At 40.0% G+C, this 17214-nt stretch overlaps 1 protein-coding gene across 4 annotated transcripts in view; it reads left to right on the top strand.

The window, feature by feature from the left end:
- Positions 1 to 17214, top strand: part of mEFTu2 (mitochondrial translation elongation factor Tu 2) — an 84143-nt gene that overhangs the window by 29014 nt on the left and 37915 nt on the right. For all 4 annotated transcript variants that reach the window (XM_067111387.1, XM_067111388.1, XM_067111386.1 and 1 more), the window contains one exon: positions 10069 to 10627. In XM_067111387.1, the coding sequence (XP_066967488.1) occupies positions 10069 to 10627 (559 nt within the window). The remainder of the gene's footprint in view (positions 1 to 10068; positions 10628 to 17214) is intronic.

The raw sequence follows: 17214 nt of genomic DNA, 5'->3' as shown, positions 1-17214 counted from the left end.
TTGCTATTTCCAGTGTATTTTGTGCCGATCCTCATGTGGTTCAGGTTCCTTCCTTAGTCCCTATTCAGCGATGTTTAGATAACATCTTGAACCTTTTACAGAAGCCATCTGCAGTGACTCAGGCTCCCTCAGATCCTCCGATGTCCCCAATTTCCTCTGAGGAGGAACCTGTGGAGGACAATGCTCCCACATCGAACTACGCAGCTCTGTTGTGGTTCGCCCTGGTGTGCTATCTGGACTTCTTTTCTCCAGGTTCAGCAATTATGATGCGGCATCCAACAGGAACGGCTAGGTTGCCGTGTATGGTTCTTTCCTCGTCCTCCAGGAAAGCGTTTGCTCGTATCAACGTATGGTTGTCAGAAGAGGGACATAGGTAAAGTAGTGTTTTGTTTGTCTCCTTCTTGTCTGATACTTCAAAAGTATCTGTCGTATTCTACTGGGGAAGCTTCATGCTTGGGAGTATCTGCCTCCTCTCAAGGGGATTTTGTTTACTTCATCGGAGTTGGACCATTTGCTGAAGGATATTTTTAAGGTTTTCAAGGTTCTGAGTTTCCTTGATTGGACCGTGGGTGCGTTAGCTAAGAAGACAAGGACTGCTCATCACTTCAAGAGAATTTTGCCTTGGATTGCTTGGGAGTTCTGGCCTGCACAGATTGAGCATTGAGGGACGGCGCCCATGAGCTAGCAACCATTTTCACAACTGGTGTCCTTAAGAAGCAGGATTGTTCCGAGACGATATACAAACCGTCGGTCCTTTACATTAGGAATTACTTTCAGTGTAGGCTGGAAATGGCCGTTAAACTCTTAAGCAAGGTGGTTAGGCAGTAACTACCGCCAGGTAGGCGGGAATACCTGTCTGCCCGGATGTAAACACTCCAGTTTGCTTTCGGCCATTATGCGTTGCAGACGTGGTTTCAGATCTCTTTGCCTGACTGTCGTTAAGCTCTTATTATCCCGGTGGGATCTTAATGTACTTTGTGTGTATATTATGTGTGTTTGATATATATTAATACAAACCCAATATTTGTGATGACCTTGCATAAGCCGTCGTTCCCCTGCGTCAGTGTCTTGGGTTTGACGGCCAAGGGCGTACTAGAGAAGCGTAACCGAGTGGTAGTGCTTCTCTTCCAGTAGCCCTTTATTTAGATACTGAAGGCGTTCCTCTGTACAATCAGAGATATTAGATTGGGACGTAATATCTTTGCTCCCCTACATTGATCAGGACGTAAGATATCGCTTCCCATCATGGGCTCCCGCCCTCCTTGTACAAAGGGCATCTCTACTTCCTTCCTACTTGTGTTGAGTGTTGTTTTCGCCGCCTGTGCTTAGAGTTGTGGTGGGGGGGAGGTTGTTGCGGGAGTCGTCGGTATACGCTCCGCTTCCAAGGCGCCCTTGGTGGCCTCCCTGTAGGTTCTTCCTTATCTCTCCTTTGGTAGAGATCTCTCTCCTTTGCCCTCTTCGCTCGCTTGTCGGGCAAAGACCAGGAAGGGGGGTGGCTGTCAGGCGACCTCTTCTTGGGTACCTCTTCTCGCTGCGTAGGGCAATTCCCCTCGTAGTGAGAGGAGTTTCCCTCTAATCATCTTTGCTTTTTCTTTCAGGTTGACAGTGAGCGTTGCAGACACAGCAGTAGTTGGCTGGATATCTCAGGGGATATCTCGCATGAAGGAGTCCCGACGTTCATTTAGTGTTGCTTCAGGATCGACCACAATACCTGGCTGGATGACATAGTTCCACATCGGGATCGTTCCGACTCTGTTCCCACTGATGTGGATCGATAGCTGTCATTGCTGGCCTTCATGTATGCTGTGGCAATGCCTCTGGCATATCTGTGGTCCACCTGCTCCTGCTGTTCCCTGTCTTATGCTCCTGTTAACTCTACGACAGTCTCTGGGTGGCTCTCCCTGGTCTCCTGCCACAGCCGTCCTGATCGTTCCTGTTGCTACTGGTAACTTTCATGTGACATTCCTGGCCATTGCAGTAGCTCCTGCCTTTCGAACCGCTTCCGTAGCTCCTGCATCGGCTGTCCTGATCGTGCCTGCTGCTTCTCTGGTGGTCGTGCCCGGGGCCGCTTTCGTTGTGTTCCTGCCAGCTGCCCTGGAGGTTACGATGTCCGCCATCCTGTAGAAGATGTCAGTGTGAAGGTGAAGGAAGTCGCCTTGTGGAAGTGATGTTCCTGGCCATTGCAGTAGCTCCTGTTTTACGAACCGCTGCCGTAGCTCTTGCCTCGGCTGTCCTGACCATGCCTACTGCTTCTCCTGGCGGTCATACCCGGGGCCGCTTTCGTTGTGTTCCTGCCAGCTGCCCCGAAGGTTACAATGTCCGCCATCCTGTAGATGTCGGCGTGAAGGTGAAGGAAGTCTCCCTGTGGAAAGTGACGTTCCTGACCGTTGCAGTAGCTCCTGCCTTCCAAACCGCTGCCATAGCTCCTGCATCAGTTGTCTTGATCATGCCTGCTGTTTCTCCTGGTGGTCATGTCCTGGACCACTTCCGTTGTGTTCCTGCCTGACTGTCCTGGAGGTTACCATGTTTCATGTCCGCCATCCTGTAGAAGATGTCGGAGTGGAGGTGAAGGAAGTCGCCCTGTGGAAGTAGCCACCGTCTTCTTCATCTTATCTTCAATTTTGTCTTCTGCTGTGTACTTCCATGTCCCAGTACATCCGTACTCCAGGAAGTGTCTGTGGTTCGTATCCCAGGGCAGGGTCCTTCAGTTCAGAGCTCTCTGGTTCGGTCTCTCTACAGCTCCGCAATTATTCACCCATGTTCTCACCCCTGCAGTGAGATGTCTCCATCTCATGGAGATCAACATCTATCTGTATCAAGACGACTGGCTACTACGCTCCCCATCGAAGACAATGCACAGAGGACCTTCAAAAGATTCTTCTACTGACCCAAGAGTTGGGTCTTTTAATCAATTTTCAGAAATCCCAGTTTGCTCCAACATAATCGACTCTTATTTGGGGATGAGGATCGATGCTCTGACTTTTTGGGCTTTTCCATCCCACAAAAGGATTCAAGACTGCCTGAAGAAAGTAAGGAACTCCACATCTTGCCCGTCGTGCACAGCCAATGAGTGGATGAGTCTGCTGGGCACTCTTGTCCATCGAGAAGTTTGTGCCTTTAGGAAGGTTACACACGAGTCCTGCAATTCTTCCTAAAGGCCAGTTGGCAAAGGAAGACTCTCCCAGACTCCTTGATTTTCCACATCACTCCCGAGATCAAGGAGGATCTTCGGTGGTGGCTTGCAGAGGAGAGGTTCTTAGTAGGAAGGTCATTATACCCGCTGAGCCCCAACCTAACATTGTACTCAGATGCATCGGTTCTGGGTTGGGGGCCCCTTTTAAACAACATGGAGATTCCCGGGATGTGGTCATTGGAACAAAAGAGACTACATATCAATGTAAGGTAACTGAAGGCGATTCACTTGGCCCTCAGAATTTTGCAACAAAGACATGCGGCAAGACAGTCACAGTCCATTCGGACAACACAACCGCATTGGCCTACATCAAAAATCTGGGAGGGACTCACTCCTTCTCCCTTTATGAAGCAGCCAAGGATCTTCTCTGGGCAGAGACCAGCAGCACCAGGATAATAACTCGCTTCATCCAGGGAAAGTTAAACGTTCTTGCAGACAAATCAGGTCACTGCAAACAGGTCCTACCGACAGAATGGACGCTGAATCCACAGGTGTGCACCGACCTGTGGAAACGGTGGGGAAAGCTGTCGATAGACCAGTTTGCAATGTCGAGGAACCATCGCCTCCCCGTCTACTGTTCCCTAGCCCCGGACCCTCAGGCATGGGCGACGGATGCTATGCTCCAGGGCTGGTCGGACTTGGATGCCTACACCTTCCCACCATTCAGCATGGTGAGAGAAGTCCTAAACAAGTCCATGACCCACACCAACATATCCATGACACTTGTAGCTCCATTTTGGCCACAGAAGGGTTGGTTCCTGCACCTTCACAGTCTCCTAATAGACTTCCCCAGACATCTACCTCAGAAGAAAAGCCTTCTAAAGCAGCCTCACTTCCATCGCTTCCATCTAGGCTTATCCGCTCTCTATCTGAGAGACTTCAGACTGTCAGGGAGTTTGTCAGAGCGAAAGGCTTTTCAAGAAAAGCTGCAGAAGTAGTTGCCAAGTGCAAACATCAGTCTTCCGCTAATGTCTACTAGGCAAAGTGGACAGTCTTTCATGACTGGTGCCAGACATGGCGTATCATCTTCTAAAACCTCGGTAGCACAGATCGCTTATTTCTTAAAGTTTCTGAGGTCCTCTCGAGGCTTGGCCACCTATACAGTCAGAAGTTATAGGTCTGTGGTAAACTCTGTTTAGACATAGAGGTCTCAATTTGTCTGCTAATCAAGACATAAGCAACCTAATTAAGTCCCTAGACACTTCCAAGCAAGAAAAGTCTATTTCAGTCGCCTGGAATCTAGATGCCGTCCTCATATGGCTCTCCGGCTCTCCATTTGAGCACCTTCACTCCCTATCGCTGAGGAATTTAACCAGAAAGACTCTCTTTTCAGTTGCTTTAGCTACGGCAATGAGGATCAGCGAATTACACGCCTTCAGTAAGCTAGTGGGCTTTTCGCAGGGAGATGCAGTCTGTTCAGTCACACTTGGATTCCTGGCAAAGAACGAAACCCCGTCCAACCTTGGCCTCGTTTGCTCACGATCAAGAGTGTGTTAAATATCCTGGGACCAGCAGACCAGGAGAGAGCTCCTTGCCCAGTTAGAGCACTTAAGCACTATTTGGATAGGACCAAAGGGATTAGAGGTCCTTCTTAGACTCTATGGTGCTGGGTGAAGAACCTCTCACGACCGTAATGTAGGAATGCTTTGGCCTTCTTTTTAAAGAGTGTTATTTCCAAATCACACTCGAAGATTCAAGAAGACAATCTTCCCGTTTTTAAAGTTAAAGCTCATGAGATTAGAGCAGTTGCCACTTCGTTGATTTTTAAGAAGAGCTTGTCGCTCTCCAAGATTCTCCAGTCAACCTACTGGAAGTCAAAATCAGTATTCATGTCCCATTATTTGCACGATGTGGAAACAATCTTTAATAACTGTGGTACATTAGGTCCATTGGCTGCGGCTGGCTTGGTACGGGGGGAAGAAGAATAGGGATATCCTCTTCAATCCTCTGTCTCCTCGACTTGTTAAAGGATGCTGAGTTTTGGGAAGCCTGGTTGTACCATGTACTAGGGATACCCACCAGTCGTTGTTTTTAATAGTTGGGTGATGGTTTTGTTTTTCAATAGTGTGTGGTAACAAATTTCTGGTTGTATTCATTGTACTGCACCCAGGGCAAGGGCATCTATGTTGTAAGACCTTGTCAGTCTTCAGAGTACCCCTCGACTGCAAGGTTCTCCCGTTGAATTAGAGACAACTCTCAGCTTTACTGCCACGTCACTACAGGTTGTTGAGATGAGTGCCAACGAGAGGCAGTATCCTCCTGCTGCAGTTCTCTCACCAGGTAAGGTTACAACAAGCATTACACCAATACTAGCTACCTTTCTATTTCAAATTCATCTCCTTTACTGAGTGTTTTTGGGTAGAACATGTCCATGCATCACATCTCCTGTCAATGTGGGACTCAGCTGTGTAGTTACTTGGTAAGTTACTTATATATAAATGACACTTTTATGATAAAATAAAGTTTTATATATGCCTACCAAGTAACTACACAATCAAAGCCCTCCCTACCTCCCCTCTCATGGACATAAGGCACAAATGAATTGAGCTCTTCAGCACTGTTGTACCTATTCTTCCCGGAAAGTGGGCGGGTTCTAGTTACCTACACTAAAACAATAGCGTGTTATCGCGAATTTCAAATTTCGAACTGCTGAAGTTAAAGTGAAACAAATAGCTATGTAGTTATTTGGTAAGTATTTATAAAACTTTATTTTATCATAAAAATGCAATTTTTTTGAATTTTTGAGGAGTCATAAGCTGGTGCCCAGTTCTTCCTTGGTTGGACAGCCATGGTGACCAGGTAGCACATTAACCTGTCTGTCTCTGGCTCTTCAGGGCCATTAGAGAGGTGTTAGCATGACTATCAACTATCAACCGTTGCCTAGGGCCCAGCCATTTCCCAGAGCTGGCCGGTTGATCCCCGGGCCAGCCAATATCTGAGCTGGCTGCTCCCCAGGCCAGCCAACACCAGACCTGCCAATCCCCAGACCAGCCAGTCCAGTAGAGGCTCTCATACCACTGGTCCAGAATCCCCTGGCGCTACCTTTGCTCTATGCAGGGGCGCAACTGCTTTCCAGGCTGACTGATCTGGTCAAGGCTCTCAGACCACCAGTCTGGGACCCCCGTATTGCTACCCATGCTCTTTGCAGGGGTGCAGCCACTATTCGTGATTCCCTGAGATCCAGGGGTGCCAGTCCAGCCTAGCTAGCCAGGCTATCTAGGCCAGCCTAGATACCTGTACTACTGGTACAGGATCTTAGCCTCACAGGGGTCCAGGGAAGTCAAAGGGCCCATATTTAATAATAAATGTGGAAGTTCCTGCGAGAGTCGACCTTCGATAAGAGGTAGTCCTTCACAGACTTTTTTTTAACCTTCATTATTTTGAATGAATCTTTCTTCCTGTTAAAGTTAGCTTACAGTATGTCATTGTGCTGTTAGTTGTAGTCAGCATTCAGAATAAACAAAAGAATAACGTTTGTCATAATTCTTCATGCCATGTCCCTGTGCATATAGTGTGAATTGGCTGTAAGAATTTTGACTTACTTCTGGCTGTTTACCTCCTGTATGTTATTGTGTTTTTCTGTTTTGAATTACAGGCAGTCCCCGCTTACTGGCATCATAGGTTAACGGCATTTCGGTTTTACGACGCTTGGCAAATGATGTCATTCATCGGATTTTCAGCGCCAGTAAGCAGTTGATTGGCATCAGTAAGCAGTTTTGGGTGTCGGTAGGTGGTTTATCAGTGTTGGTAGATGGTTTATCTGCGTCAGTAAGCGATTTTCGGCGCTGGTAAGCGGTTTATCGGCAGCATCGTAAACACCATTTATTGCCATAATTATTGTGATGCTCCGGTTAACGATTTTCAGTTATTGGCGCTCGGACAGGAACGGAACCCCATCGTTAACCAGGGACTGCCTTACGTCATCTACAGAAAGTACTGATAGGTTTTGTATGAACAGGTTTTGCTTAAACCAAATTAATTCAGTTGGACATGATGGCCGTAAGGGTGTTACCAGTAGGAGTAATGAGTGTGATTTTATTTTTCTTCTCTCGGTGTTAGACTGAGGAGTGATCTGATGAGAATGAATAAATTTTTGAGGTATTGGAAGATGCAAGAAGCCATTAGTTTACATAGTTAGTTAGGTCTGGTCATAAGTCTACTCTGTCTATTCTTTCTTCTTTTTCTGGTGCTACTACTCTCTTACTTCTGCTCCACCTTCTAGTTCTTCCTGCGTTTCAAGAGAAACAGGTAGGTAAAGCTAAAGATATGAGTTTACTTCTGTGATCAGTATATTATGGGTAAGGATTGTGGTTATCCTCCCATAATGATCGATCTTTTCTGTTTCCCCAATGAGAGAGGTGTTTGAGCTTTTGTGCGTCAGTAGGCTTCCCTCTGGACTGCTCTGCATTGGTAGGTATTCTCAGCCAGGGAATCAAGGCATGTCTCAGGCAGAGGTCTGTGCCCTTTGCCACCTCTCCTAACTGTCTACCATCTTAAATTTGAAGAGTTCTCTGAAAAGATTTAATCATGAGAGGTAAGCACTTCCGTCAGCCAGCTCACACATTATCGTCATCTGGCAGGAGTGACACTGATGTGTGTGACCCAGTTGAGTTTAGGGATTACAGATATAGTATTCTAGTTACTTTAGTAGTTTTTGAACTGTGCATTGGTACTTCAGTTGTTCAATCATTTGCTTGCCTTGTATCATAATTTACTCCTTTTTTTACCTTAACCTTCCCCCTCTTACTCATTTCCTACCTTGTGACAACTGTACCTGTTTGCACGAGCAGCTTTTCCTCTTCTCTGCTTCTTGTGTTGTGCGGATGGCTCCAGCTGTCATTTAGCAGGGTCTTCTCTAGAGTCAAAGCTTTTGCCTCTTTTGGATATGTTGCAAAGAAAAATGATGACAGACCCTGTTCAGCTCAAAGGAGGGTAATGGAACAGGTCGAAATTGATTTTAATACATCAAGGAATGACCAGTACAATGTACCTTTTACTATGAGAGCATTTGAATCAGCCTTATGTAATGTAGTGAATCATCTCCTGGACTGGATGATATAATATATTCAGTGATTATGCATACTCCAGAAAATACCAGACTTTTCATATTAAGCCTCATTAACAAAATTTTCCGAGGACATATCTTCCCTAGGCTATGGGAGATGTTAAAATTGCTGTACTACCATTTGTGAAAACACGGAAAGACCCATTCAAGACAGAATATCATCGTCCCATTGCACTGACATCATGTCTGTGTAAGATCATGGAAAAAATGGTGAACACACGTTTGATGTGGTACTCAAAACGTGGTAAATATCTGTTGCCTGCTCAGTGTGGTTTTCAAAGTATGCATTCCACAACTGATGTATTGGTTCGAATGGAATCTTCAATATGTGATGCTTTTGCTAACATACAACATCACGTCACTGTTTTCTTTGATCTTGAGAAGGCTTATGACACAACATGGAGATATGGCATTCTGAGGGTTCTTTATGAATGTAACCTGAGAGGTAATTTGCCTCTTTTTATCAAGGCATTTTTAAAAAATAGGTTATTTCATGTTCAAGTTGGAGCAAGAATGTCAGATGTATTCAACCAAGAAGGTCAGAAGTACGTCACCAGAGTATGGTGTTAGGTATCATGATCAATGAGTCTATCCATAGACAGTAATATTTATCAAAATATTGATTCATAATTACTACAGTGTCATTGTCTTAAAAAAAATGTTTTCTCACAAATGTTGCTAAACTCGATTAAGACAAAACTAACTGGATACCCATAAACTCTATTTCTGTTCATTTTCATAATTTTGTTTACCTGGTCCACTCCCAAGCAGCAGGTCAAGGTTATAGGCCATTTTAGTTGGTACATAAAGTTATTAATTTTTGGAATTATTGTACCAAAATTTGTATAAAATAAGTATCTTAAGATTTTATTTTGCTTGACAAAGCTGACCATAATGAAAAAGTACATTTCATATTTCCAAAGGAAAAACAAACTTCACAAGAATTTTTTAAATGTGCCGTCACTACCAGCAGAGCATGGGTAGATCCACAAAATATATTTTGTTTAACACTTGATAAAAGGCCCCCAATATTAAGGATAAATGGAGAACTTTCTATATTGCAAAACCATTTAGTTTGATCATGAAATACTACAAAGGAAAGTCTGGCTTTTACTAAACACCAAAGCTTGGCGGTCAAACATATTGGGAACTACAGTACTGTACTAGCACAGCTATTTTTTTTTACATGATTTCTGCTTTTGGGTAGTTTCAAATTATCTGTCGGCATTAAAAAAGTCATTGACTGAGTTTCAATAACAAAATTGTCTAATATTGTTGCATTATTGTTAATTTTCACTTTCTTAGACAAAAGAAAAACTTTTCACTGGGTCTTGAACCTATGCACTTGCTTCTTTGTAGAATTCTTCCATGGTGACTGAAAAAAGATCTCGGGAAAAAATTATCCTAGAGAAAACCCTGGGGCAAATAGCCAGAGATTAAGTAATTGGGAAAATGGCCGACATACGTGCTGTTGCCACATCTTTGTGATAAGGACGAAGGGAAAACCATTGGTAGTAGCTGAAGACCAAGACATCCTTTTTATCTTGAGTCCTTTATATTCTATTAATGTGCCAACAAGCACTATGCATGCCAAGACCAACTATAAGAGAATTGTTTGAGATAGGTTAGTCTGTCTTATGGAGCCCTAGGGTGAGGGACCATGAGAGTAACTCCTTTGAGGATGAACAGCAGCTACACTATCAAAACACTAATATATTTTTATTTTAGAAATATAAGAAAGATGTTTTATTTTCATATAACTTAATTTTTGATAATCATCATTGAAAATGACTACAGTATTCCATTTCAGGCACTATTCACATACTGATTGCCCAGGCCATGCTGATTATGTCAAGAATATGATTTCTGGGGCCTCTCAGATGGATGGGGCTATCCTCGTAGTTGCTGCCAATGATGGACAGATGCCTCAAACACGGGAGCATCTTCTTTTGGCAAGACAAGTTGGTGTGAAGGATATTATTGTATATGTCAACAAAGCTGATCTTGTAGATGAAGATGTACTTGACTTGGTGGAGATAGAAGTTCGAGAGCTACTTGAAGAATATGGATTTGATGGACTGAAGGCTCCCATTATAAATGGATCTGCTTTGCTCGCACTTCAGGGTGACAAGGGACGATACGGAGAAGAAAGTATCCTTGAACTAATCAGAGCCCTTGATAAATATGTTTCAACTCCAACAAGAAATTCAACTTCACCCTTCATGCTTCCAATTGACAATTTCTTCACAGTGCCTGGTCGAGGCTCAGTAGTTGTTGGTACATTGAAACAAGGAGTGATGAAAAAATCTGATGAAGCCATGCTTTTAGGATTTGACCGTCATATCAAAACAACTATAAACGATATTCAGGTATAGTAATTCCTGTGTATTCACACAAAAATTGTACTAAATGACTAATCTCATAGTTACCAGTAAGGCAGAAGACTAAGCTCTGAATTCCATTTCAGACTATAAAAGTAATCAAGTGAGGCGTCTCTTATTAGCATTAGTCTCCCAACTCATGTGTTATATGTTTTATTTTATTGCTAAATTTGAGGGATATTAGATCCACTTCTCTTTTTTTTTTTTTTTTTTTTCAAACGATGATTGATTGGCCAACCTACTAACACTATTTAGCCGGTCAGAAGAAAATAAAAATAAGAGGAAAGGAAAAGGAATGAGCTTAATTCCTGAGGTAAGAATGTGTTGGACATGCTTCTTTTGAGCTTGATCAATATAGGAACATAATATAAATTGCTTTCTCCATTCACATTAAGTATTTTTGCTGAGTTTTGATGTTCAATCTCAGGAAAAGATACTGATAATTTGAGTCACTCTGTCTGTCTTCATAATGTTTTAAAAATGTATAGTACAAGTAATACATCTTTGGAAGACAAAAAAAAGTAAATTTTGTTGTAAGTCTCGTGGAAACAGGAAACAGAAATAGATTAACATTCCTCGAGAGATTAAAGAGACGAACTCTCTCTCTCTCTCTCTCTCTCTCTCTCTCTCTCTCTCTCTCTCAGGGAAAGATGGTGCTAATTTACATCTCTAACCAGCAGGTATTAGTACATATGCACACACTGTGTGTGAGCTAACAATTTTGTACTCAAAGTAATGAGAAAGAATTCATTTTTTTCTTCATGTAATCAGTAAAACACATACTCTGTTATTGCTAGGTAACCAGTTGGTTCTTAGCCACATAAAATAAATCTAATCCTTCGGGCCAGCCCTAGGAGAGCTGTTAATCAGCTCAGTGGTATGGTTAAACTAAGATATACTTAAGTCATTGACAGCTTCACATGCTTAAAACGTTCTTTCTCAGAATACAGCTAAAGCCTAATTGGCTGGCTGGTTGCCATGGCGAGCTGTTAGCCAGTGACAGCCCTCTACTTCTGCTCTGTTTATAGACATTTCGATCGCAAATTGTGTGTACAGCGCTAAGTTTGAACGTTGCCATGATTGTGATTATTTGACTGTTGATGGCAAAAATTACTCAATAATTTGCTTTATATAATTGTTTTTTAGTGGAAACAAAAATTTGACAATAATTTTAACTTTAATATAGTAGTATGAAAAATTCCACAGTCTGCCATAATGATGCATCATCACTTGCGAATCCTGTTCCTGGCCCATCCTCAGATTTACGACTGCAGACTGATGACGTTAGTAACAAAGAACGACCCTCTCCAAGATCAGTATGATGAAATGTATTTTATAGTTTTAATTATCATTAAAATTTACAAGTTGAATTACAGTTATTTTGATCGTATATTTTTACATTTTCCAGATTGTTTTTTGTTGAAAAAATGTGTTATTGTACATATGGTCTCAATTGCCCCACTATTTTATTATTGATGAGCTTAATTATGTCACATTCATTTAATAGTATATTAACCCTTTAACGCCGAAGCCCTATTTACAAAAACGTCTCCCGTATGCCGGCGGCGTTCGGTGAGTTAGCGCCGAAGAGGAAAAAAAGTTTTTTTCAAAAAATCACAGCACGCTTAGTTTTTAAGATTAAGAGTTCATTTTTGGCTCATTTTTTTGTCATTGCCTGAAGTTTAGTATGCAACCATCAGAAATGAAAAAATATTATCATATATAAATATTGAAATATATGACAAAAAAAAAACTCGTATATAATTGTATACAAATCGCGCTGTAAGCAAAACGGTTAAAGCTAATGAGTTAATTTTTTTTAGTTGTATTGTACACTAAATTGCGATGATTTTGGTATATAACAAATTTTAAAACGATCAAAGCAACACAGAGAAAATATTATCACAAAATGATGCATGAATTCGTAACGCGCAGACGTAAAAAAATGTTTTTTTCAAAAATTCACCATAAATCCAAATATTGTGCTAGAGACTTTCCGTTTGTTGAAAATGCAGCTAATTGATTGAATATTACTAGACTGTAAGTGTTTTAGCTTACAATTGCAGTTTTCGACCATTTCGGTCGAGTTAAAGTTGACCGAAAGTCGAATTTTTTCTATTTATCGTGATTTATATGGAAATATTTCAAAACTGATAAAAGCTACAACCATGAGTTATTTTTTGTTGTATTGTACATGAAATTGCGCACATTTTCATATATAAAAGTTTATGTAACAACTAATTTAAAGCGGTGCAAATATTACGACAACAAGACGAAAGAATTTCTGAGATGTTCGGCCGAGTTACAGCGCAGAGCGTAAGGAAAATGTTTTTTTAAATTCACCATAAATCGAAATATTGTGCTAGAGACTTCCAATTTATTGCAAAATGAAGTTAAACGATTGAATATTACTAGAATGTAAGAGTTTTAGCTTACAATTGCGTTTTTTACCATTTGGTCGAGTTAAAGTTGACGAAGCTTGAAATTTTGGCAGTTATCGTGTTTTATATGAAAATATTTCCAAACTGATAAAAGCTACAACCATGGGTTGTATTTTGCTGTATTGTACATGAAATTGCACATTTTCATATATAAAACTTTATGTAACGGTTAATATAGAACAGTGCAAAAATTACGACAACGTGATTTGAAAAGAATTTGTTTCGCGGATGTAAGGGAAAAAGTTTTTTCAAAATTCACCATAAATCGAAATATTGTGCTAGAGACTTCGAATTGGTTGCAAAATGAAGGTAAATGATTGAATATTACTAGATCGTAAGAGTTTTAGCTTAAAATTGCGTTTTTTTGACCATTTCGGTCGAGTCAAAGTTGATCAAGGTTGAAATTTTGGCAGTTATCGTGGTTTATATGAAAATATTTCCAAACTGATAAAAGCTACAACCATGGGTTGTATTTTGTTGTATTGTACATGAAATTGCGCACATTTTCATATATAAAACTTTATGTAACGGCTAATATAGAACAGTGCAAAAATTACGACAAAATGACGAAAGAATTTATGAAATTTTCGGCTGAGTTACCGCCTCGTGCGTAAGAAAAAGTTATTTTCAAAATTCACCATAAATCGAAATATTGTGCTAGAGACTTCCAATTTGTTGCAAAATGAAGGTACATGATTGAATATTACTAGAATGTAAGAGTTTTTAGCTTACAATTGCGTTTTTTCGACCATTTGGTCGAGTCAAAGTTGACCTAAGGTTGAAATTTTTTGTAGTCGATTTATATGAAAATACGTCCACTGAGTAAACCCAACAGACAATTTTAGTCAACGTTGATACGTCCAATAGGCGTTTTAAGGGTTAATATAAATAATAATAAAGATAATGAATAAATAACTATTATGAGAAAACATGAAAAGAAGAAAATATGTTCTTAATGCAGTAATGGTGTTTGATTATGCTCCTGACACCACAGTTCCGAAAACCAAACAATTCCAAAAACCGGAACACATCTGGCCCGGAGGATTTCGAATAAAGGATTGTGTACCTTATTGTGAGGGTAATATACATACAGTATTCCAGTAGACTCGGTATGAACTTTACCATAAATACGTAAACAACGTTTATGTTACTGCGACAGGCCACCAGGCGGCGTAATGGTTTGTTTACATCCTTTTCAATATTTTATTAATCTACTTGTAATAATTAGGCTTGTTTTAGCTCTGAACTTATTTAATTGTAATTTATGTGTAATGTTTTGTATAAAAAGGCAAGGTTAGGGTAATAACTGGTGGTCAAGAACAGATTTATCGATTTTCATTTATTTCTTATGGAAAAAATAAGTTCGGGTCTTGGCTAAATTGCATCTCAATGCCTCTCCCGGAACGGATTAGCGTTGAGGTCTGGGGTTCTACATATAGTAGTATATATATATATATATATATATATATATATATATATATATATATATATATATATATATATATATATATATATATAGAGAAGTAGCTTTAGAGAGTTATGATAATTCAACTTCAGCCAAGGATAATTCGTTTTTACAATGGGGTTAGCAATTACTATCGATCGTCAATATTTTGAAAATAAGTATTTTTAAATTTAGGGCGACTGGCGCAGGCAACAACGTATAATCAGGCAGGGTGCTGTTTATTATACGCTGGGCCGAGAGGTTGGAATAGGTACATTAATTCAATGTCAGTGAGCTGACCTCACTTTGCTCGTTGTGTTGGAAGTTAAAATAAGGTCAGTGTTCATTTGCAATTTTTTGTGCGTTTGTAAATACAGGTAGTGCGGGTGACGATAATTTGTCTTACGATAATTCAAGTTTACGATGGAGTTAGCAATTAATACCGATACGACAATATTTAGAAAATATTTTTAAATTTCGAGCGGAAACAGGCAACAGCGTACACTACAATTGCCGTGAAGAATCAGGCAGCAAGAAGAGACCAACTTACAATAGACCAACTTCTTTTCTCCATCTCTTTATTCCATCTTCTTAGTTAAAAAGTAAGAGAATGATAAAATTATTGTTAGTAACCTTATACTCTTGCGAAAATCCTAACAGCCATAAACAACCGAACGAGAAACTGTTGTTTTGCTAATAACTGAATCGGATAACAACTGTTTTGCTTGTATTTCAACCAAATGACGGGTTAAACAATTATCGTAGTTATGTTAAAAATGACGTTAATTACTGATATGTTTTTACACTACCCTTATCCGCTTTGGAGAAAAGATTGGCAAGGAAATATACAGCTACAGTAAATTTAAGCTGCAAGTTGTAGTTGAAGCTGAAAAGAATGTTCAAGCTGCTAATGACTATAAATTATTATTATTGGCAACATGGATGGCAAATAAAATTGGAAAGTATTTCAATCAAAACTACTGGGCATGAAAGAACACATATTACTGCTGTTTTCACGCCGATAAAAGATAAATATGAAAAGCTTGTAGTATGATGATGAAATCAAGAGAAAATAGCGAATGGAATCTTGATTTTTTTTTACACAAAACAAACGGCCAGCTGCCAATGTCATCTATTAACGAAAAAAATGGCTAAATTAATTTCACAACGAGACACATTTACGTTATATTTCAACTTAAAAACACTTCGTATAACGAAAAATATATATGTCCCTTTATAAATAAAGTATCTAGAGATTCATTTACGCTAACTAGAAGCAAGAAATGCCCTCTGAACGGAGTTAAATTATTTAAATAAATAAAGACCGCGTGATCGATTCCCAAACCAAAACATTTGATCGCTATTATCAGAATTTATAATGCAAAAGCAATATAAGAATATTTACGATTGGATACAGTGTAGTAAAGCATAATTTTTTAAAAGGTCCAGGGAAAAGATGCACATTCGTTATTTTGATGATTGTATAATACGGTGTTATGTGAAAATAGAATACAGTATAATGTAGGCTACCGTATATGATATAGGAAAGTGCAGGCTAGGCCTTGTTTGTTATTCAGTTTCTTTTTATACTGACTTATCATGTCAATCTGCATTGAACCTGCAGAATTAGCTGACACTAATAATTACTGTACCATATATGTATAAAGTATACTGTGTAGTGTAGGCAAGGCTACCATATATGTATAGATGGTACTGATTACCTAGTGTAGGCTAGGCCATATTCGAATTCATGAAACTTGATTTTTTCAAAAAAATGATGGGTTTTTGGAACCTAACCCCATCGTAAGTAGGGGAATAACTGTATATGTATATGTATATATAATATATATATTTCTGGATCGGGGTCCCGTGTCACCCGGTGAAATAGTCCATTCAGCACTTATTTCTAGGTAATTCCTCATTTGCTAGATACCAGAGAAAGCTAAATGAAATGCTGGAGTTACTATTTACAGATTACTGAGCTCCACTAGATGGAGTAAATGTATGGAAAAGGGTGAACTACAAAAACACGGAACAATGATAGTTCATCCTATAGAGATTCCCAATGTCAAAAGTCCCAACGAGAGAGGTGCCGATAAAATACAAGCCCATGCACTACTCGTGGACTGTATACAAGGCAACACTAGACGTGCATTCCATTTTAGCATTCTTTTTTCATCTCTGTTTATCTTTAGTTGTGATCCTTATTTTGTGCTCTATTTTGGATTTTTATGGCATCCTGATTGAGAAAAGGTTCTTCTTCAATTACTTGAGTACCAGTGTTTTGTTGTTTTTAGGCGATTGAGGCTTCTTATTTTCCTTTAGTTTAATAATTAAAGGAATTTATAACGATATATTTCTACGATCTCCTCTCACGATAAAAGATTCTCTTGACCTCTCTTGGTCTTGGCTCGGCATATTTGTTTTGTGTTTTTATTTGTATCCCTTTTTATTTGGGATGTTTTACCATTAATGATCCCTAATTTTTAGTGGGTTTGATTAATTTTTGTTTGTTCTGTACCCATTTACTGATGAAGTGCTGTTTAGCGAATCTTGTTTACACTACGAGCTACCCCCTCGGGCCCATTCGCTTTTTCATGACTTCATTCACGAGAGTGATTTTATTATGGTAGTGATGTTTAGCGTTTAAAGGCTACGAGCTACCCACTCGGCCCATTAAGCCTTTATCA

The sequence above is a fragment of the Macrobrachium rosenbergii genome, chromosome 11 (assembly GCF_040412425.1).
Source record: "Macrobrachium rosenbergii isolate ZJJX-2024 chromosome 11, ASM4041242v1, whole genome shotgun sequence".
Lineage (NCBI taxonomy): Eukaryota > Metazoa > Arthropoda > Malacostraca > Decapoda > Palaemonidae > Macrobrachium > Macrobrachium rosenbergii.
This window is presented reverse-complemented; position numbering and strand designations above follow the sequence as displayed.